At 38.4% G+C, this 24,807-nt stretch overlaps 1 protein-coding gene across 10 annotated transcripts in view; it reads left to right on the top strand.

Moving 5' to 3' along the window:
- Positions 1–24,807, top strand: part of ctnnd2 (catenin delta 2) — a 932,891-nt gene that overhangs the window by 883,224 nt on the left and 24,860 nt on the right. For all 10 annotated transcript variants that reach the window (XM_062979377.1, XM_062979381.1, XM_062979376.1 and 7 more), the window contains one exon: positions 20,261–20,387. In XM_062979377.1, coding sequence (XP_062835447.1) covers positions 20,261–20,387 — 127 coding nt within the window. The remainder of the gene's footprint in view (positions 1–20,260; positions 20,388–24,807) is intronic.

Genomic DNA, 24,807 nt, shown 5'->3' with positions numbered 1-24,807 from the left:
CATAAACTGTGATGCTGACTTCCTCATTCCAAATGCTGCTGGACAATTTTTATGGTATCATAAATTAGTTAAATTAGCCTCCCCACATAGTGATACCTCAATTTCCTACTTGATAGATTCAATTATCTTTTGGGTTGCTTAGGCCAACAATAAGCAGGGCTATTTTTTATTTTAATGGTCGGGTGCTCACTCCGACACGGGCTGGCCTCAAACTCATGACCTCTTGGTCATAGTGATTTATTGCAGCTAGCTACTAACCAGCCTGCACCACAGGCCGGCCCTGTGGCAACCTATTTGAAAAACTTACATACAAACTGATAACGTGCAGGTAGAATTTTCAGCCTATGGTTTTTCTAAACTAGATCTGAGTAAAGTACACTCCACAGGCTACAGTTGGACCCTAGGACTCCACATTTAACCTCCTAAAGGCCCCAAGCCCCTAAACAGTTTTAAGTGATTTTTTTTTGTTCAAACTTGTTCAAACTTTCACAAATAGCTGGAAACTGCTGCAAATTGCAGTGATTTGCTTTGCCAATCCCAAGGCTACCAGATACTTTAAAATGTGCTACAACCCCAACTTGGCCAAAAGTTGATCTGGTAGTAACATTATTCAATTCTTGTTTCTATTCCAAGTCATTTTCAGTAGATTGGGGTAGGGCAGTGGTTCTCAACCTGGGGTCCCCAGATGTTTTTGGCCTACAACTCCCAGAAATCCCAGACAGTACCAGCTGTTAGGATTTCTGTGAGTTGAAGGCCAAAAACATCTGGGGACCCCAGGTTGAGAACCACTGGGGTAGGGGGTTCTGCAGGTTTTTAAGGTATGTGGAAGGTTTATGAGGACTGGGCTAAGAAAATCATTGCGTATTACAGTGCAGAACAAGCCATTATCATTTTCTCATTACAAATGATGTTTTTGCCCATCCTTCTGAATTGTTCCCATTTTGGCTGATAACACTACAGGATAATGAAGTCTGTTGTTATCGTGCTATCACTTTTTAGACATTTTATCATGACTTAAAGCTGTCTGGCACCAAATAATTGAACATGTCACTTTCAGTTTTGTTTTGCTTGTATTTTTGTTAGTTAGTTGATTTTGGTAATTCTGCTTATCTTCCATGATCTATTGAGTGATGATTCATTTGCCTCAAAGATATACCATGCTGTGAGTTGTCCAACTGCATAGGCATTGGCTGTTAGTTGTCCAGGTATGTTGCAACAAGACATAGATAGAGAAGGGTGATGTGTATAAACTGCAGTGCATTTCAGTAGCATTATTAATTGCATTTAACTTGTGAAACACTCATCAAAGAGACTGAATTGATTGAATTGATTGTGTTCTTTGTGGGCAGCTTCAAGAATTAATGAATACCCACTCAATGACTAGCCTCTCTGAATGGGCTACTTGGGTAGATAGCACTGCTTTCCAAAGGAGTTGGGACACATAATCAGCTATGAATCATCATATGCTGAGTAATCAAGTGATGAGAAACATACAGTTCTGGATTGTCCCTGCACCTTGCTTTCATATTCTTAATTTAGAGTAAGTGTTGTAAATAAAACAACAAACAGAAGAGGAATTGTATGTACAGTTGTGGGCAGAATATACAAAAGCAGAGAGACAGAATACTAATTGGAGAAGCTTACATGGAAAACAGGTTTGTCAGTTTATGGCACTTCAACATGCAGGTGATGGCAGTAGAAAGAAATAGAAGATCTGACCTTATGCATGCATAGAAGTCTATTGAGCCATTGAATGCTGCAGAGCATTCATTTTGAATGCAGAATTACGGTACTAATCAAGAGCTCTTTCATGATCCTTTTTAAAGAAGATTCAAGCCTGATAAAGAAGTCTATGTGCAGTAAATAAGTTTATTGATTTCTGATTAATGCATAATACTTTCAAAGTAAACATCTTAAATGGTTGTTTTAAATGTAACTGTAAGACTACTTAAAACAGCCTGATAGAAATTATACAGTTTGAGATCCACTGAACTAAACATATTGTAGCTCACTTATGGGGAACCTATTAGACAAGGAGCCCCCAGTGGCGCAGTGTGTTAAAGCGCTGAGCTCCTGAACTTGCAGACCGAAAGGTTGCAGGTTCGAATCCGGGGAGTGAATGCCCACTGTTAGTTCCAGCTTCTACCAACCTAGCAGTTTGAAAACATGCAAATGTGAGTAGATCAATAGGTACCACTCTGGCAGGAAAGTAATGGCACTCCATGCAGTCATGCCGACCACATGACTTTGGAGGTGTCTATGGACAACGCTGGCTCTTTGGCTTAGAAATTGAGATGAGCACCAACCCCCAGAGTCGGACACGACTGGACTTAACATCAGGGGAAACCTTTACCTTTACTATTAGACAAGCTCCCCTGCTTCTCAATCAGCAATATTCATTCACCTGTCCTTTTGCCTGACAGGGAATGGAGAGAAGCACACCACCAGAGAAGAGAGGTTATAGCTCTTCCCATCATTCCCTCTCCACCACGAACTGCTGCCTGTCTGCAAATAAAACCTATCTACATAGTTGCAGGAGGAGCTTCTCTGGTTCTGAACTAGAAACATTGCCTTCACCTGCTCCTCTACTTAATAAGAGATATAAAGAGCTGTTTGGGAAGCCTGAGAGATCTAGAACTTCTAGACATAGGATACACAACCATTCCTCCTCCAAAGAAGAGAGTTTGTAGTTGTTCCTTTCATCCCCTCTCCACCAGGAACTTTTGCTTGCAGATACTGGGCATTATGCATTTTTGAAAGCTGGAGGATTTTTTCCATTGCTTTGCTTACATGTAGGCTTAGTACTTTAGCAAATGTCAGATAGCTTTTCTCAATTTTGATTATTAAAAGGTCCAATCTTTCTATACAGTAACCTTCTTTTGATCTTTTTGTAAAGACAGACAGACAAATTCTCTGTGCAGTGTGACAGGTCGGTCTGAGTAATTGTCTGATAACCTACCTTTTGAAGTTTAGTTATTTAATAGAGTTTTGAAACTTGCTCCAGGCTAGAGAGTCAGAGGTGTCTGAAGCGTCCCTCTAGGTCAAGGCTGCAGTAACTTTCTAATCTTTAGATGTAGAGTGCCTAGCCTTGGGAGAAAGTTTCTGATACTCCACAGACAAAACCTTCAATATATTACTGGGCTGGATCTAGAGTTGACATCTTCCACTGGCAGGAGACAGTAAGATCTAATGGAGTGTCCTGGCTGGAGAAAAGTGATATCAGTGAGGATTTCCACTGAGGTTTTCTTTTCCCTGCAGTCTTTTAATATAATGCTATGCCCAGTTGTGGAAGCAGTTTTGAACCCTGCTTCAAGGAGGGAGAATTGATGGCATATACCAATCCCCTTTCTCTAATCATTTCACAGATGAAAACCAGCATTGTTGTAGCCAACTAATGTTGGCATGTGGTCAAGCTATGAGAGACTGCAACACATTTGCTTTTACCAAAGTCTGCAGGTTAGAGCAAGGTATCTGCTCCCCTTTCTTCTCTTTCCCTTGCTGAGTTAATTGAATGCAAATTACTTTTGCACCAATGGAAGTCAGCTGGCGAAAAAGTGGAAAAATGGCAGAAGTAGAAGGGGAAAAGATGAGACAGCAAAAGATTGAGACTATCCCTGTGTAATCAGAATGAGTTATGCTATCAGCCAAAGAGTGTCTCATTTGCTGGGCTTCACCCTGGTCAGTTCTAGATCCACCTTTAGATCTCTTCACAGCTTTCAAACCCAAACACATCTACAGCTCTAAATTTATATTTTAGAGCATAAACAATGGTATGCACCATAACGCTTTCTTCTATGGGCTAAAGAAGCAAAAATGAACAGCAAAGGGATGTCTTGGATTTAACCTGGTGATCTTTCTAATTTCATCAACAGTAGATTATACTGGCCGAGCCTAGTATGTATTTAGGCCTCAGTCTTTGTTAAATGTTTACATGTGATATGAAAGGAAGCATGATGGTGCATCACTTCGCTAGCATAAAGGTGGAAAGAGGGGATATCTCATTTTGCCATTCAAGTCATACTCTTTTGTTCAAAACAGTGAAGCAGCATTGTTGTCAGTGAGACCACTTTCAACTCCCTTTGCAGATTTTCTCCTACTGTGCTACAATAAAGCCCAACATAATGCCTAGTTATTCCCTGCTCTTAAGGGAAATTAAACAAAAAGACCGGTGCATGCAGCTAGAGAACATAAATTTTGCCAGAACCATCTGAGTGAATGAAAGCTAGTTGTTTCAGTTCTTTCATATTCAGTGTAATCAGGTTATGCACTTGTTTGAGAAACAACTGTGGGAATTATGGCTTATTAGGTTTTTTGCTCACAATATTTAGGAGAAAAAGTTAGCTGCTGTGAGCTGAATACAGATTTGGGGGGATTACTTTTGCCTTTGGCTCTATATCTTTGGGTACAATCTTTAATTTCTTTGATCAGTATGTGAATCAGTCACATATTAAAAGTATATCCTTGCATAATGTAAGACAGTGAAGACACGGTGAAGATGGTGCATAAGCACTCTTGGGCTCTCTGCTCTGTATCCTTTGTGCTTTCTTGTAACTTGCCTTCCAACAATGAATTATAATAAACAAAATGGTTATCTTACAATTAAAAGAAAATGCTCCAGGTGTTCTAGATCCTCAGAAGAAGCACTCTGCATTTTAGTAGCTTACCCTTTAGACTTGTTTGGGAGTAACAAACCAAGATCCCAGCTTCATATCTCACAATAAGCTACCTGTTACTGGTTAGTTTTAACCAGAGAGGTGGAATTGAGGCTGCAAGCAAGAGTCTAGTTCATTGTAGACCAGAATAAATGACCAAGCAAATCATTATATCATCTCTTCCCACATAAATACAAATTCCATCTATATAGGGCAGGACAAGTAACTTTTGGCCTTACTGATATCCATCTCCAACTTCTACAAACACTGACTAGGGCTGATGTGTGTTTCAGTGTAACAACCGCAGAAGAGCCACACTTCCTGCATACATCATAAGCTCATGGCTGATTATTGACCTCATCGGACAGGGTGAAATCAGCATCCTAGGATGCTTTCACCCTGTCTAATTGATGGAGCCTGATGCCAAAGATCACATGATGTTGTGTGGCATCTGGCAGAGGCCCTGCCCACAACTGGGGTGGAAGTGTCTCCGGACACTTTTCCTCCAACACGGGAGGCATCTCCATGAGGGCAGGGCTTTCCCTATATGATGGGGAAAGTGTCACTGAGAGGGAGTTGCACATGGGGCAACATATTTGCCCCGCTGCTCCCTCATTCTTCATAGAAGCCAGGCAAAGTGGGATGCTTCACTTGGGCTTTCTAATATAGTCATATCATTGTCTTCCAAGTGTAGAGTCTTGGCAGTGGGTCTGCCAAGTCTGCAACACTAAGACACAAAACAACATTACATGGGGCCAATCCAGAAATGACTTTAAACATGGGAGCTCCCATTTCAAAAGAGAACCTCAGCCCTAAGTCTGTGCTGATTCGCTACAATGGAGGGAAGCTGTGGGATAAAAAGGTCCCCTTTTATCCCATTTCTGGCTGAAATATGCAGATCGTCGCATGTCTTTGTGACTCTGCATGCCAGAAAACATGTGTTTTCCTTTTGTCCCCCCGTGAAGACTGCTCCAGCTGATGTCCATCCATTTTTAAAAGCCCAAAACAGCTGTTAAACAGCTGTTTAAATGGATGCACAGCTGGTTGAAAGGAAGCTCAAACAGAGAACCATTACAACACCTGAAACGATTTAATTAACACTGTAAACACCTTAACACTGTAAACAAAGCTTTAATAAATAATTATGGGAAGTTATTTTTTAATTTTCTATTATGTGCTGATCCGTGTATGCACACATGCAAATATACTTGTATTCATTCTGTTAGGATATGCATATATGGATCAGTGCATAATCATATACATTTTAAAAAAAAACTTCTGGTGGATGCCCCCCATCCACCCTACATTTTTATCCCAAGACACAGAAGGAAGGCCAGTGAGGACGGCGGGGGAATCAATCCTGGGACCAGCAGGTCAGTGTGGAGACCTGCTCTGAGGTCCCGGGGGGTTTTTTTGCCCCTCTTCCAAATCCCGCATTTTGGTGTTGTCTGGAAGCACCCTTCACTGAAACTGTTTTTTTTAATTAATTCATCCTCTACACTTCCCAATTGTAGATGTTTCTGCTCTTTTTCTGAATTATAAATTTACTAGCTGTGCCCGGCCACGCGTTGCTGTGGCGAAGTCTGGTGTTCTGGGAAATAAAGTATTGAGGAATTGGTGGTAGTTAAGGTCAAGGGTAAAGGTTTTCCCCAGACATTAAGTCCAGTCGTGTCTGACTCTGGAGGTTGGTGCTCATCTCCATTTCTAAGCCGAAGAGCCGGCGTTGTCCGTAGACTCCTCCAAGGTCATGTGGGATGACTGCATGGAGCGGCGTTACCTTCCCGCCGGAGCAGTACCTATTGATGCACTCACATTTGCATGTTTTCGAACTTCTGGGTTGGCAGAAGCTGGAGCTAACAGTGGGGGCTCTCTCTGCTCCCCCAATTCAAACCTGTGGCCTTTCGGTCCAGAAGTTCAGCAGCTCAGCGCTTTAACACGCTGCGCCATCAGGGGATATTATTTCCTAAAGGTTGTGAATATACAATATTTCTGATTGGTTTTTTTTGTTTGTTGGAGGCAAGTATGAATGCTGCAATTAGGAAAAATGATTAGGATGTAATGGCCTTGCAGATTTAAAGCCTGGCTGTTTCCTCCCTGAGTGAATTTTTTGTTGGGAGGTGTTAGCTGGCCCTGATTGTTTCCTGTCTGGAATTCGCTTGTTTTCAGAGTGGTGTTGTTTGCGATATTTTATGTGCTTCTACTGTCTGTGGCCCTGAGAAAACAGGATTTGCCAGACTTTGATGATGGCAATACTTTGTTGGGAAGTGTTAGCTGGCCCCGATTGTTTCCTGTGTGAAATTCCCCTGTTTATTTACTGTCCTGATTTTAGAGATTATATTGTTCTGCATTATTCTATCCCAGTAATTATTTCATATTAAAGAAGAATCTCACTTATCCAACATTCGCTTATACAATGTTCTAGATTATCCAACGCAGTGTTTTAAATTCATTGTGATATTTTAGTGGTAAATTTGTAAATACAGTACAGTAGAGTCTCACTTATCCAACATAAACGGGCCGGCAGAACATTGGATAAGCGAATATGTTGGATAATGAGGAATTAAGGATAACCCTATTAAACATCAAATTAAGTTATGATTTTACAAATTAAGCACCAAAACATCATGTTAGACAACAAATTTGTCAGAAAAGTAGTTCAGTACACAGTAATGCTATGTAGTAATTACTGTATTTATGAATTTAGCACCAAAATATCACGATATATTGAAAGCATTGACTACAAAAATGCGTTGGATAATCCAGAACATTGGATAAGCGAGTGTTGGACAAGTGAGACTCTACTGTAAATACTACATAGCATTACTGCGCATGGAACTACTTTTTCTGTCAAATTTGTTGTATAATATGATGTTTTGGTGCTTAATTTGTATAACGATTACCTAATTTGATGTTTAATTGGCTTTTCCTGAATCCCTTCTTATTATTCAACATATTCACTTATCCTGCCGGCCTGTTTACGTTGGATAAGTGAGACTCTACTGTATATTGATAATCTTAAATTATCTGCTTAGAACTGGATTATATGAGGCTCCTTCTTCATAGCTGTATAAAATGCACACTAAAGTGGATTATATGGCAGTGTGGAGTCAAGATAATCCAGTGCAAAGCAGATAATATAAGATTCTAAATGGGTTATATAGCTGTGTGGAAGGGCCTTGAGTCTACACTGCCATATAATCCAGTGCAAATTAGATAATCTGTGGAAGAAGACTCAGTGAGGCCTAAATCTGCCTGTCCCCTAACTGAAACCTGGCTGTCCCTTGGCTGGTTGCTAGGCAACCAAGTGGGCAGAGATTAGCCCTCTAAACTGGCAGCAATTGGATAAAAAAAAATTATTGCTCTCCCTCTAATTAGGACTTTATTTTTCTTTTCTTTTTGTTGTATCAACCTTGAGGCGTGGATGATGGGTTGTGTTGTCAAATTTTGAGGTTGGGGGGCCTGTACTTTTGTTGTTTTGTGAATTGCCGTGATGCCATCACTCTTTTATATATATAGATATTAAGAAATCATTATTATTCAACACTCCTCATGTCCAAAATTAACTTTGTCCTTTTATGGAGTAGATCTGTATTACTTCCTTCTTCTCCATGGTAAGCTATTAGCTGGCTCTGTAGCACCTACTGATTTGTTAAATGCTGGAGAGGTTAAATTTCTTGGAAACTTTTAAATGTTCTCATCTGTTTCTCAGAAAAGGGTAATGGTATAATTTTCCCTCAGCATGCTACAATTTAGATCATTTTTCAAGTGCTACAATGGATGGTGACTTCATATTTGTGACTGTCTAGAAGTCGTATAGATGGTCTTGAAGAGTAGGTATTAAAGAGAACGTTCATAAATGGCTAACAATTGGCCCATTTTTTGCTCAGTTCACTATCAGTAATGTCAATGTAAGCTTAACATTACTATATCTTGTCTCTTTACTTTTCTCCTGCATTTCTGGACCCATGGGAAACTTAGGTATGCCTCTGGTCCATCATTTTAAGGCTATTGTCTTTATTGTCTTGCCTTGTAGTAGGGTATTGAATATTACCATTTTTCGATTCCTTTAATGCCCTGGAATCCACGCTGTCAATTTTTTTCTCTTCATTCAATATTGTACCCTACAATATTGAGTCTTAGGTTAAAGCAATGGGTTATGTCTGGGTGCTAAAAAAAAACAGGCAGTCACTCTCTGTCTTCTCTTTCAAACTTCATGCACACCTCAGGAGTCTCTATAGCTCTTCTTAGGAGATATAAAAATAACTACAACTGGTAATTTTGAAACAAAATTGTTGTAGATTTAATTCTAACCATATTGAAAAATGACCCTTTTCCAGTGCTTCCTAACTTTTTAATCAACTATATATTTTACTATATTACAATACAGTAGAGTCTCATTTATCCAACATAAACGGGCCAGCAGAATGTTGGATAAGTGAATATGTTGGATAATAAGGAGGCATTAAGGAAAAGCCTATTAAACATCAAATTATGTTATGATTTTACAAATTAAGCACCAAAACATCATGTTATACAACAAATTTGGCAGAAAAAGTAGTTCAATACGCAGTAATGCTATGTAGTAATTACTGTATTTATGAATTTAGCACCAAAATACCACGATATACTGAAAACATTGACTACAAAAATGCGTTGGATAATCCAGAACGTTGGATAAGCGAGTGTTGGATAAGTGAGACTCTACTGTAATTGTACTTCTTGTCAAATAATTGCCTTAAATGTCAACGCTGTAAATTAGAGTTGCAGAAGAATAGCTTTGGGTTTCATGTGGCCTCCAGGCTCCTTCAGTCTCTAGTCCCAAAAGGGTGTAAATTTGTTCTTCTGGCAGCCTCCAAAAGCAGTAATCCATCTTTCAAATAGTATGCCCTCCAATATGTCATATATGAAACTTGGCCAAGATAGTTATTAATTAGGAATAACATTAAACATTAGAAGAGGCTGCAGCAGATTGCTTTTGCCTGAGCCTACTAGAAATGGCAACATTTTGGCCCTAATCTTCTCTTTCTTCTGCTGAGTTAAGTACAACTTACTTTTGTACTTTGGATTCCATTAGGATCAACTGAAATAAGTAGAGGACAAAATGAGAAAGTGAAAAGGAGAGAGAAAAATATTTTAATTGAAACTGAGAAAGTAGAAAGGCAAATGATTAATTTGGAGTCTCCTGGCCAAAACAGGACAGAAACAATAAACAATATGCAACAATATGTTTGGTACCACACAGTTCACTTCATGTTGTATGTTATATCTAACTATAATTCTATGATTTCAGTAAACATGCTTTGCATGCTTTTTCATCCACTTATTTTTCCCAGATGATTTTTCAACAGGATTTAAAATAGGCTACAAGGTTCCTTAGTGGTGTGAGCAGTTTTGCAAGCAACCTGCATGAAATGAACTGTTTTTGAAAATTCCAATATGATTTGACAGCAAGTTTTTTATGGGGTCTATTATTTAACTTCCCATGAAATGTCAACAATGTGAATAATGAGCTGTGTTGTGACCGAGTTCTGTCCTTCATGCTTTGTCTCACACACTGTTCCTTTTTCATACAGCTATGTTATTCATTATATTAGGTCTTGTATTCCTTGCTTTCACAACACAGGAAATCAATAATTAATTATGGATAGTTAAAGGAGTCCCTGACTTGCTTTTGAAACCTCTGTAGCCAAATATTAGACATAAATAATTGGATATACCTCTCTCCCGTTTCCACCTGATTAATTATGGTGCTCATCAGCAGGCACAAAGTATAAGAGCAGTTGCATTCCCAACAGGACTGTTGCCCAATGATTCACCCCTATTTTCCTTTCCTTTTTGATGATGGTCAGTGCTTGTCTTGTATGCTTGTCTGTCAGCCCTACTGAAAAAAGAGTAAATTCACTTATGTATTGTATTGTTCCAAGTACTTTTCTTCTTAGCTACAATAGCCTTTCACAGCATTTTATAACTTACCCTAAAAGCAAGGTACACAAGTGTAAGTCACCAGTAGATCCCTTTTAAATCCCTTATTTTTTGCACAAGGTTTTCTTTCAGTTCCATGTAATCCACAGCTATGTGATATACTATCTATTTCACAAACAAACCATGGATTTCTCTCAGTTTTAATACATGAAAAGAAAAGCCTGGATTTGTGTGTGCTGGTGGCAAATCAGTTAGATGGCTACTTGTCATAATACATCAAGTTATTGCTTCTATCGATATAATTATATAATTATTTTATTAAGAGCACATGAAAGTTGCCCTCAAATTTTCCACTCTTTAAAACAAAAACTGGGAGTGACGATTGATTGGCTCTTCCTTACGGCTCACAACAGCAGTAATATTTTTAAAAAACAGCATCTTTGCCAAAGATGCTGTACCTCTTTCAAAATATACCTATAATAAGGAATAATAAAATATTTAAAGAATGGCAAAGAGACGTAACTAGATTTATATGGAATAACAAAAAAACCTAGGATCAAATATAGTACTATGATTACCCCCAAAAATAAAGGTGGTTTAGGACTCCCCGATCTAAGATTGTATCACGAGGCATGCGCCTTAGATTGGATAAAAGATTGGACAAATCTTCAAAAAGTTAAAATTTTAACATTATGCACATCTACGCAGAAGTTGGCATGGTTACCTATGGTACAATAAAGTTAATGTGGAAAAAAATTTCTGTAATCATTTTATTAGGTCATCTCTAATTAAAGTTTGGAAAAAATATAAAAATTACTTATACACAAAAACACCATTATGGCTATCCCCACTAGAAGCCAATCAGAGGAGGCTTCTAGGGTGGACAGAATGGCCAACTTATAAAGAAATTTTGAAAAAAGAGAGTATAATTCAAAAATCACCTCAAATTAAGGATTTGATTGAAATGCAAGAAATTAATAAAAACGTCTCATGGTATCAATATATACAAATTAAAGAAGCCTTCAAGATAGACTCACGAAACGGCTTCACAACAGAAAACAGTTTTTGGGATATTCTGATCCAAAGAAAGAACAAAATTGTATCAGTCATATATAAAAAACTGTTAGAATGGGCAACGGCTGAAGTGGAGATTACTAATTCGATGATAAAATGGGCACAAAACATAGGCAGACCAATAAAATTAGAAGAATGGGAAGCAATTTGGACAAAAAAAATGAAGTACACATATGCGATAGAACTTAAAGAAAATTGGTTAAAAGTAATTCACAGGTGGTACTTGACACCAAAAAAAATAGGATTAATGTGGAAAAATGTAAACAACCACTGTTGGAGGTGTAAGGAACAAGTAGGGTCCTACTTCCATATGTGGTGGAAATGTAAAAAGCTAACTAGCTATTGGAAAGTAGTACAAACAGAATGTAATAAAATATTAAAATCAAAATTCGAGTTGAAACCAGAAATCTTTTTATTAGGCCTCTCAGATCCAAAAGAAAATTTAGATGCAAACAAAGATAAACTCTTCACTTATTTCATTACTGCGGCGAGGATTATAATAGCTAAGCATTGGAAATCAGAAACACCACCTACAAAAGAACTGTGGATAGATAAAATCATTGAGATAAGAGATATGGACAGATTAACTTTTCTACTTAAAAATAATATGGATAACAAAACGAAAGAAACGGACTTGACAGACCTAGAAGATTACCTCAAAGACAACTATGTTTAAAGGACAAGCAGAAAACTGGAAGAAAGAAGATCGGAAGTCATCCATTCCCCCCCCCTCCCATTAGAAATTACCCTTCCCTAACCCCCTTCCCTTTCCCCCCCCCCCCTCACCATTTGCTATAGAACTATTACATCCCCTCCCCCCCCCAACCCACATCCCGCCCCTCAGTATCTTTCCCTTGGACAACCCCTCCCCAACCTTCCCATAGGGCCACCAATGTAACTCACAAAAAAGTTTCAATTAAAAAAATATTAAAAAAATAAAAAAATAAAAAACAGGTTTTAAAAGTAAGCACTTTATACAATATGTTGAAAGAGAAGTTATGGAAAATATTCCAAGTACTTCTAAGAAGCAGGTTTTATAATAATAATTTCAAGAAAAGGAGGAGGAGAAAATGCTGTAGTCATTACTTGAGTCTTACAAGTTGGCTGAGAAATAATGGGGTCTAGTGTGTCTCAGATGGAGACTACAAGTCAGTAAATCCCTAAGAATGAAAGAGTCAAGATTCAGTCTTAATGGTACATATTAATCCGGATTCTGTTCTACCACAGTGCAAGACGGTATGACATAAGAATTCTTTAATCAGATCTATTTTGTTACCTGTTTCAAGTATAATATGTTCCTTTGGGTAGAGGTTATATAATTCATATTTCAAGTTTAAATTCAAATGGAATTTATTTAGAAAAAGAAACTCCATAAAGTTTGGATCTTAGAGGGATATCTGTCTTTAATTCTTTCCTAGTTCTTGTACAAGGATATAGAATTATTATTTTTTTACTATCCCAGCTGACCTGTCCCACTAGTACTGAACAAGAGGATTAGGTAATGTACAGCTTTCCAAATGTTACCAGACTGCAGTTGCCATCATATCTTGCTATGTTGGCTAGGTTTGCAGTCCACATTTGGAAAGACACAATCTTTGCAGATTTTGTCTCTTATTTTTGAGTCAGTCAGCTGAAAGCTAGATATGTGATGAGTAATTACCATGCTTCTGTCATTCTTTGTGCTTTAAAACACTTTTTGCTCCCACACAAATTCCATCAGCTGTGATATCTTGGAGAGAAATGCATCGTAAATAGCCCTAATGTCCTGGCAGGATATTTAAATTTTCATTGCTCATTCTTCCAAGGAAAACAATGCATACCCAACTGTGTGACAACACAATTAAGCAAAGAACATTCAATGGTTTTGTTGTGGTAAGCAACATGATTAGAAAACAAAAGATGAGGTGTGACATAATAGGACACACAAGACAATTTTGTAGCTGTATCTTGGAAATTTTATTCACTTATATAATAACTGCATGAGTTAGGAGGTATGTTCTTCCTAGTACTGGTAATAAAGGTGCAAAGCAAGACTGATCGTCTTGCAAATCCATCTACCTTTAGGGACTTTCCTCACTGGGAGGAATTTTCCTCACTCCTCTTTTGGCCTTTATTTCCTCCATGGATTAAATTCTAAGCAGGCAAGTTTTTAGTGTGCACTTAATTTGTGGAGTTGCAGACCTTTGAAAATACACTCTTGCCTTTTATTGTTGTTATTCCACATGTGGGATCCTTGCTCCTTGCTACTACACACTAGCACAACTATAATTTGAATGACACATTAATACATTACCAACAGCCAGGGCCATAGCCAGAAAAAAATTCCGGGGGGGGGGGGGGGACCTTTTTTTTAGCGAATCATGAAGAGTAGTTCCATAATGCAAAATAATTTAGAAATCAGACTCCATCGATAAACTTCAGTGGACACTCATGGGGATTTGGTTAACCAGTTAAAATTCTTGAGTAAATCGTGATTTTTGAAAACCTGAAAAATTTCAGAGGGCAGGGGTTGAACCCCAAACCCCCACCCCCTATGGCTACAGCCCTGCCAACAGCATTTTCAGTAGCCGCTTTGAGTACCCTTCAGGGGCGATAAAGCAGGGTATAAATAAATATTATAATAATAATAGCCTTGAAGTAGCCTTTGGCAGAACCCCTCCTAAAGATTGCTAGGTTTGAGGATGCCCTTGGCAAATTACTTGGAGAAGGTCCAGTATTCTTACCATTCCCCACTAACCACGATTTGGCGTCTCCCTTCTTTTAAACTGGTGTTGGTGGCACCAACAAGCACTGACAAAGTTACTCTGACTGCTAGCCAGGCTCCATTATCAAGAAAGCATTACATGAACTGCTGAATCTATGTCTCAGTGTTTTCCATTTCAATATAAAATATTATTCCAGTGTGATAATGGCAGCAATCTGAACTAGTCACATACTGATGAGATGGAGAGGTTGTCAAGGAATTAATGCATTAAAAATAGTACTAAAATGAAGCTAGCTTTTTCACCCTTCCTTACGACACTATTATTCTGTATTAAGTGCATAGACCAACAAGGGAGGTGGGCTCCCCACAACATCACTATTGACTTTTTGTCTCAATTTTGCTAGAGTCGCATGGAAGCAGGTACATGGGGTAAGAAATTCACCTGTACTGCTTTTTCTTCTGCAGAGATTATATCTTCTCTGCAGGAGCCCCTTACATACTGTACTTTTTAAGTATCCAAATCAATTTAATTAAATTTCATTGGAAGCACTAGAGCTGAAACAAACTAATGAAGGCAGCCAACACATCAGGTGGTATTTATTTCTGCATTAAATTGGAAATACTCCCATTTGGCTTCTAAAAAAATTAGTTTAAATATTTAACAGTAATAGCTTTTGGAATTGTTGATGAAGTAAATCTAATGAATCTGTTACTGTTTACCTTTGTGATGAAAGTGAGCTTGTTTTCTTAGAGTAGAGAAAGGCAAATGTTAGATTTGTATTAATTGTATTACAAAACATTGTGGTGGTCAGGCACACATGAACAAATCAGACAGTCCAATTTCAAATTAACAGCAAACTTAGTTTAGTCTGATGAAACATTATTTTAACTGAGTGATATTTTCATGCAATATTAAATCAAATTGCAGATCAAAGAAAACTTTCCATTATTCATGCAATTTGCAAGAAGAAAGAAAGTAAAATTACAAATAAATTAGGTGTAAGGTATTCCGAAGAAAACATGAAGGGAAAATAATAGCAAAACAGACATCCAAATTCTTATAGTACCCTGCACAATATGAAAGTCCATTATGTACATTTCATAATTGTGTTGTCAACTGTTATTCCAATGCATTTGGATTTACTGTATAGTAACGTATCTTTATGATAAGTCTGAAACCATAGCCTTTTGACACAAAGCAGGATATAGTCTCTTTTGACATATCGAAAAATGCTAGACTGTGCTTTAAAGAGTAGCACATACCTGCAATACCTATCAGTTAACCATAGTGAATTTGGGACTTTAGATGCAGAGCCATTGAATCAATGGAGTCAACATGAAGTGTTAACTTACAAAGTTAATTCAGCGTCTGCCCTAGTTGAGTTGAACAATGGGCTTTGATCTTAAAAGTTTAATCTTCCCCCCAGTCTTGTACACCTTGTTACACTTTGCTACTTCAATAATTCAGCAGAAGTCCCAGATTATTCTCAGAAAAAGAGAAGAGACATTTATACAAATACATATATCTTTTCCCCACCAGACTACAGTAGTTCAAAGCCTATTTGACACCTATAGCATTTTTTAATATGTAGAAACTCATTCCTGTGAAACTTCAAGAAGGATAAGCGTTGTCAAAACTCAACCAACAGATTCATAATGCATTAAAAACTAACGAACATTTGACTTTACTTTGTAGGGAATAGATACAAATTTTTGATGCAAATTTTCAAAACGTTGAGACAATTTTAACCTATAGTTTGACAAAGCATATAGTTTGGGCCTCCAACTCCCAGAATTCCTGACCTTTGAACACGCTGGCTAGGCTTCTGGAAGTTAAAGGCCAAAACAGCTGTAGGCTGGTGTTTGAAGAGGCCTGATTTAGAAAATATAGGCCTGCAGATGTTATTGGTCAATCACCCCTTTCACCCCTTATCATTGGCTATACCATTTGCTTTTCAGTTCTTATTTGACTTTGTATTTTCATGCTTGTCAGAAAATGTTAGATGGTGATGTAAGTCTTCACTTTTTTCATTCATGAAACTGAGAACAAATCATTTCAAAAATTGTTTCTTCATTGAGTAAGAATGCAAGACCATTGACAAATTTTTCAATCGCTTTCTGAATTTCAGAACTATTTTATGAAAATTCCATGTGTGCAAAAATTATATTTAACAAGAAAAAGGCAAGGTTTTGTCCAAAAAAACCTCCAATATACAATACTTTGTGTGAATAACATTTTCCCAAAATCTATATTTATATCCATAATAAAAGTGAAAACCCATATGTATGTATGTGGCACGGGTGTTTGCTCACACGGACAGCCTCCGGCTATAGTTCGCAGTGCTGTGGAGCCAGCAAGTCACTCCCATCCACTGACATTGTGGTTACAGCGAGCTCCATGAACATGTAGCCCAAACCCTGCCAATGTCCTTCCCAAACACTGTGGCCCACCACCCAAGGAATGCTTTCATTTGGGGATCATTTCATCCTAGATTTTGCACAGGCAGCCATCTCAGGGTTCTCCATTGATGTGAAATTTGCATGATCCCGCCTACTGCCCTTCCCTTTCAAATCTGTCTGCATCACAAACAGAGCTGAACTGAGCAGCAACTACATTTACTGGAGGAGTTTGGGGATTGATTCCACATGGTGGAAGTTGTCGTTCACTCTTCATCAAGTCAGAGCACTTTGACTCCTACTGGGGAATTTAGAGGAGTTGTAGTTCACCTACACCCAGAACGCTATGAACCCAAACAATGATGGGTCTGGACCAAACTTGCCATGCATACCTGATATGCCCAGATTTGAATATTGGTGGATTTTGAGGGGAATTGGCCTGGACATTTGGGAGTAGTAGGTAATGGGATTTATAGTTCACCTGCAATCGAACCCCACAGATAATGGACCAAGACCAAACTTGGCACACAGAGCCCCCATATCCAATAGAACATATGGGACAAGTTTGGGGAAAAGGGAGGTATAATTCACCCGCATCCAGAGAAACAGTGATCCCCACCAGCAATGGATCGGGACCAAACTTCACACAGAGAAGCCTCATGACCAACTGAACATACTGCAGGGGTTTGTGGGAATGGGCCTTGATTCTGGGAGTTGTAATTCACCTGCATCCAAAGAGCACTGACCCCGGCTAAAGACGGATCTGGACCACACTTGGCACACAGACTCAACATAGCGTGCTGTGGATACTGACAGATGTTTTGGGACACTTTCCTCAGGAATCTGGGAGTTGTAGTATTCATCCCCATCCAGGTGATGCCCAGCCAACGACTGATCTAGACCACACTTGGTGCACAGACCCAAACTAGTCAACTTTGAATACTGGCAGGGTTTGGGGAGGATTAACCCCACAATTCTGGGAATTGTAGTTCACCCACTCCAAACTGAGAATGCTTAACAAAGACAAATAATGCCCTTTTCAAATAACCCGAGCTAGTGTAAAATAAAGATATACAAAACCTCTTGTAAGTGTTAAAATACCCTTTCTCATCAAGGATGAGAAAAATGTGAATATTCTTTACATTCCTGATTTTAGGAGAAATACACATTGGAAACTGAAAGAAAAAGGAGATGCAGACATGCAGACAATTTCAGTTTCTTTTGTTCAAAGACTTCTATGTGAGTTGTAGTTACATACTAAAACTCTAGTACTAGACAGAAAGAAAGATCTTCCAGAGAGCATAGCAGACAATGTAGTTAGTAGAAGAAGCTACAGGCAGCCCTCTCATAGCCCTGTGCATTTACCAATGTGTCATTCACAGCTTTGTACATGAATTGTGAGATCCTATGTGCTATGTGATGTACTATGCGTAGTTACTCTGAAGTCTTTTATGCTGAATTGAGTGCCATTTATTCTAAAACAAGTTAGAGCTTGTTTGACTTTAGGGGGGTGATAATTCTCTGGAGAAAAATAAGAATTTGACACTTGTTTGAAGATCTCACATTTTTCTCAGGATCCAGCTCTTGCCCTTCTGTTTACTTTTATCCCCATTTCTTCTGGCCAGTGAAATCCAACTGTGAGGTGTCTCATTCTCTTATCAGCTGCAAAGCCCACATGTTTCTGCTTTTTGAACTGCCTTTAGAAGCCACATCTTTCTCTTCAAAGTTAGCTATTTTATCTTTAGAGCATCCAGCTGTTGTAGGATTTAGTCTCCTTACAGCACTATTGTACTTGCCTTTTACTGGGAGATGCAACCTTATCTAGTGATGGTCAAATGTAGGCTCCCTTTTCACTGAGATCCCAACAATTCATTTGAAAATAGTCAAATATTGTGCAAGGACATAAACAGAAGGATGTAACCTTTTGTCTAATAATGAGACAGCCACCTCAACTGAGTTCCATATGTTTTAGAGAGCTGTTTTGTTGTAAACATTAAACCAACTTTAAACTAACACTGAACTTTTAAGGACTCTTTGGGAAAAATCTTGATTCACATGAGAGAAAATGAATTTCCTTCAACTGACTTCAAAGTGACCAGGCTTGTTGTTTAAAATTCTATTACTGTTGAGCATTCAGTTCTCAAGCTATGAACTCAAGAAGAATCCCACCAAGTTCAAGCATCTTATTTCAGCAGTTCGATGATGCTAGACTTCCTAATTTCAAATATATGATAATTATTAGTATGTATAATTTAAGCATTGTGTAATTTTAAAACATTAATTACTTCTCCCAATCAGACAGTTTGGTGCCTGTGCATTTTATATATGTCTGTGTAAAGTCGTTGTCTATCAAGATAAATGTATAAACACCAGCTGTTGTACTTGGAATTGTCTGCTTAATTTCATCAAGTTTACAGAAACTCTATCCCATTAAATGTATTGGCAGTTGTACAAAAGTAGATATCCACAAAAGTTCTTGTAATACCTTGCTTTAAATGTTCCTCTCAGGGAAGAGTGATTTGCAACAAGCTTGTCTGATTCATTTCCTGATCTTTAGGAGAAGGAAGGCAAAATACTTGAAAACATTTTAAATCTCACCATGTTATCTTTCCATAATCCTACTGATATTTGTTAAAGAATAGATGAGTCAAAGAATGACATTCTGCGTTACGGAGACACATCATAGGTTTACACCCACAGAGATGACTTAGCTTCATCATGCTTCTTTTTGGAGAACTAACACAACTAAAAGCATCCCCTTGTACATTGTACAATATATATATCAATAACACAAAATGCACCATTGGATAGTGTGCAACCAGAAGAACTGCATGTGTAACCTCCATGTTCACAACCTTGAATAAAATGCAACCATTGTGCAAAAGTGTGGCCTGCAGGGATAATAAGACTTACGCCTAAGTGATTTACTCATGGGATGTTAGCCGCAATTTTTGATAGAGTGATTGTGCTGGGAAAAGGCCACTGTCTATGCACATGTAATGTTACTAAAAGTCACTCAGAAAACCAGAACCCTGAATATGTGATCCCAACTAGCTGAATTATTCTTTGATTCAAGAGCCGCTTTATAATTAAGGAGAACCTATTTTAACTGCCGCCTCATATGAGGAATGGAGGAAAAAAGCAAGAGGCCAGGTATGTGCGTACTCTAGAAGTCTCACTGAGGTATCTTTCTCTTAATGATAAATTATCTTCCCAGAAATCTGTAAACTTAGACTGCCAAAAGAAAAGCTCAGGCATGGGCAAACTTTGGCCCTCCAGATGTTTTGGACTTCAACTCCCACTATTAGGAATTGTGGGAGTTGAATCCAAAACACCTGGAGGGCCAAAGTTTGCCCATGCCTGCTATAGCTGATCCAGGGACCACTGCTTCGAAGTAGCATTTTATTAGATGACTTAATCACACAATACTGGGTGTTCTTACGTATTGTACAGCTATACTTGTTTTCACCATTGTTCTTTTTTTTCATTATTGTACACTGTCCCCATACAGGATGGATGGTCACAGTATCACTTTGTAGCCTCATCGTCAACAATAGAGAGGGATCGGCAAAGACCGTATTCTTCTTCACGCACCCCTTCCATCTCTCCAGTGCGCATGTCTCCCAACAATCGTTCAGGTAAGACCCAGACTAACATAGCAAAACAGGTAGAGAAGGAATCTATCAGTGCCATATAAAGAAGGACAGTGCCGCCAGAAGTATCATTAACCACAGGAAGGCATGGGAAAATATTGTCAGGATTTATCTCTCTACTGTTTTGCAGATGTTCTAGACTGAAAGAAAAACATTCAGAATAAACTAGAAAACAGTCAGCGGTTACATATAGATTTGGTTTGAACATATCCAACAAAGAAATTGTTAAAACCTGTACTTAGAATATATTTTATTCTGTATTTGTCAAATGTTGATATTCATGACCTTCCTTGCTTGGAAGATATTTGAAGAAATTTGCATTTTTGTAAATTACCAAAAATAATATCAATATTTCAGATTTGTGAATAGGTGAGGAGACATGGCAACTTTCCCTTCACCCTGCCTATCCTGAGCAGTTTTGCAGGCAGAATTGAACATACTCTTTACAAAATGGCCCTCCAGATGTTGAGCTCCTGTTTACATCAACTCCAGCCAAGGATGCAAGATCATAGGAATAGTAGTTCACTAACATCTGGAGGTCTAGAGAGTTCATCTTCATTTGGTTGCAGCATTATTATTTTTGTATTGTAATACTTGTTTTTTCCAAATCCTTTTTAAATTTTAAACAAACAGGAGGTGGTGGGCAAAACAAATGGCATTGACAATTCTGATGGAAGCTCCTTCCTTGGAAGCTTCTAAACAGAGGCTGGATGGCCATCTGCTGGGGGTACTTTAATTGTGCTTTTCCCGCATAGCGGATGGTTGGACTGGATGGCCCTTGGGGGTCTCGTCCAACTCTATATTATTGTTGTTGTTATGCTGGGAATGGATGGCCATGTGTCAGGGAGAATTTGATTGTGCTGTTCCTGCATGGCAGATTGCGGATGGACTAAATGGCCCATGCAACCTCTTCCAACTACATATGATAAAAATACAGTGCATCACTAATTTTTTTTTAAAAAAAATATGATGTAGAAATTATTGGTGCTGTTTCTGAGCATTACTTCCGTGCAGTTTGAACATATACAGTAGAGTCTCACTTATCCAACACTCGCTTATCCAACATTCTGGATTATCCAACGCATTTTTGTAGTCAATGTTTTCAATACATCTTTTTGGTACTAAATTCGTAAATACAGTAATTATTACATAGCATTACTGCATATTGAACTACTTTTTCTGTCAAATTTGTTGTATAACATGATGTTTTGGTGCTTAATTTGTAAAATCATAACCTAATTTGATGTTTAATAGGCTTTTTCTTAATCTCTCTTTATTATCCAACATATTCGCTTATCCAACATTCTGACGGCCCGTTTGTGTTGGATAAGTGAGACTCTACTGTATATTCATTTTCATTGTTGTAGTAGAAAGTGTTTTGCTCAATAATAATTTATTCCCAGCTACAAGCATATTATAGACTGCCATTCTAAAAACTCTGTCATGAATTCATTCATAGAATCATAGAATCATAGAATCATAGAATAGTAGAGTTGGAAGAGACCACATGGGCCATCTAGTCCAACCCCCTGCTAAGAAGCAGGAAATCGCATTCAAAGCACCCCCGACAGATGGCCATCCAGCCTCTGCTTAAAAGCCTCCAAGGAAGGAGCCTCCACCACGGCCCCGGGGAGAGAGTTCCACTGTCGAACAGCTCTCACAGTGAGGAAGTTCTTCCTGATGTTCAGGTGGAATCTCCTTTCCTGTAGTTTGAAGCCATTGTTCCGTGTCCTAGTCTGCAGGGCAGCAGAAAACAAGCTTGCTCCCTCTTCCCTATGACTTCCCTTCACATATTTGTACATGGCTATCATGTCTCCTCTCAGCCTTCTCTTCTGCAGGCTAAACATGCCCAGCTCTTTAAGCCGCTCCTCATAGGGCTTGTTCTCCAGACCCTTAATCATTTTAGTCGCCCTCCTCTGGACGCTTTCCAGCTTGTCAACATCTCCCTTCAACTGTGGTGCCCAAAATTGGACACAGTATTCCAGGTGTGGTCTGACCAAGGCAGAATAGAGGGGGAGCATAACTTCCCTGGATCTAGACGCTATTCCCCTATTGATGCAGGCCAGAATCCCATTGGCTTTTTTAGCAGCCGCATCACATTGTTGGCTCATGTTTAACTTGTTGTCCACGAGGACTCCAAGGTCTTTTTCGCACACACTGCTGTCAAGCCAGGCGTCCCCCATTCTGTATCTTTGATTTCCATTTTTTCTGCCGAAGTGAAGTATCTTGCATTTGTCCCTGTTGAACTTCATTCACAGTTACAAAGGATTTTATCACTAGAGACATCGCCAAGGCCACAAAACTAATACAGCAGCTCTTCTGTATTAGTAGATGCAGCAGAGGAAAGAAAAGTAATTCTGTCCTCCTTTAATAGAGACCTAACCTTGAGAGTCTTTCCCTTTCTGCTAGATTATCTACTATATTCTGCTCTGTTTTGATAGTATTTCAAAATATTTCTCATTGGGATGCACACTTGGGATAGCAACTCAAGGATGCTTGAGCTGCTCTTTACTTAGGGCAGAGAAGGAGGGAGAAAAATGTTTTGATTATTTTTTAAAAGAAACACTCATTACACAAGCCTGTAGAGGGACAATTTCATTGGATATGGAGCCAGATCTCAATAACCATGGAATCTGCATCCATGGATTGAACCATAGAGATTGAAAATGTCACTTCTCAACAAAAACAAATCCAAAAAGCAAAGCTTGATTTAGCCATTTTATATATAGGAAGACCATTTGACTCTGCTATTCTATACAATGGTATTTGATTTTGATATCCATGGGTAGTCCTGGAACCCATACCAAAATGAATATCAAGAGCACACTGTAATTTATGACAAACTTTTAAAATGCACTCACTCGCTTTTTGTTGTGAATTTTAAAAGCAGTTTCTATTTTTTTTTTATGAAAATAAGGTATTAATAATAACTGAAATATTGAAATTGTGTAGCCCTTTCCATAACAAAAAAATGATGTAAAAGAGAGTATTCAAAGCATGACGGGAGTGGATAGAGAATTGGTTTGAAGACCACAAAATTGGATTTCTACAATTAATCCAGAGTGCATGACTAGACATACTTGCCCAAAATGCTCCCAAGCCTTGAGAAAGAAGGTCTTAGCAAAAGCACCTTGTTTATTTGGGGATCGTATCAGAAACACTAATAAATGAAGGAACTATTTGACACCACACTAATTAATCTCCGGATTGTAAACTAGTATGGGCACCTGCGTTTATCTGGATATTTAGGACCTGCAGTTCTCAAAATTCTTCACCTTTAAACATCCTGCTAAATTAGAATTAGATGTTGCATCTGATTAATGCACTTCAGACTGTATCACACTTCCGAAGGGTTTTTCTTTAAGCATCCTTTTAAAATTCCTGCCCACCCCTAGTGCGACAAATATTAATTCATATTGAATGGAGGGTGGGAGGATGTGTTGCACTGTCTAAGGTTGAATGTCGCAGGGAGGGACTTCCTTAAGCCTCTCACTGCTGCAGACTGGCGACAACATCAGTCTAGGAGAAAGCTGGTCTCGACGACAGAGGGGATTCAAAAGCTCCCCTCTGGCCATCTGGTTGGCCTTTCTGTCCGGAAGGGAGTGCTTTCTGAGTCCAATTAGTTTGATATTTTGTGCATTTCTTCATATTCCAAGTTTCATTTGGGGGAAAGGATTGCAGGAGAAGACATGTTTCAAAAGCTTAAAAAATGTGAATTTCCCTGGATCGGTAAATTAGACTGTTCCCATAAGCATTTGTATTTTACCAAATGAAGCTGAAAATTCTTTTTATCTGCAAAATTTTAATTTGTCCACATTTTCACCATTCAATTCTTAAATGATGTGTTTAATTTTCAACCATTTGTTGCTTTTTTGTGGGGATATTTTAATGTGATTTATTATTGTACATTACTTTGAATATTTCTCCTTGTGAAGTAGAAATATTAGAGTTAAATACTCTACATACTATACAAGATATACTGCCAGATAACTTCTGTTTTTTTGTTGCAATTAGATATCCCAATATGATTGCCATTAATGAGTTGTTGGAATAGCTGAACATTTTATGGAATAACACTACACTAATCTATATATATAAATGAGTGATGGCATCACGGCGACCAACAAAACAACAAAACTACAGGCCCCCCAACCTCGAAATTTGACAACACAACCCATCATCCATGCCTCTAGGTTGATACAACAAAAAGAAAAGAAAAATAAAGTCCTAATTAGAGGGAGAGCAATAATTGTTTTTATCCAATTGCTGCCAGTTAGAGGACTAATCTCTGCCCACTTGGTCTCCTAGCAACCAACTTAGCCCAGGGGACAGGCAGACTTAGGCCTCGGCCTGTTCCACAGATTATCTAATTTGCTCTGGATTATCTGGACTCCACACTTCCATA

Source organism: Anolis carolinensis, chromosome 4 (assembly GCF_035594765.1).
Source record: "Anolis carolinensis isolate JA03-04 chromosome 4, rAnoCar3.1.pri, whole genome shotgun sequence".
Lineage (NCBI taxonomy): Eukaryota > Metazoa > Chordata > Lepidosauria > Squamata > Dactyloidae > Anolis > Anolis carolinensis.
The sequence above is the reverse complement of the archived record's forward strand: the minus strand, read 5'-3'. Positions and strand labels throughout refer to the sequence as shown.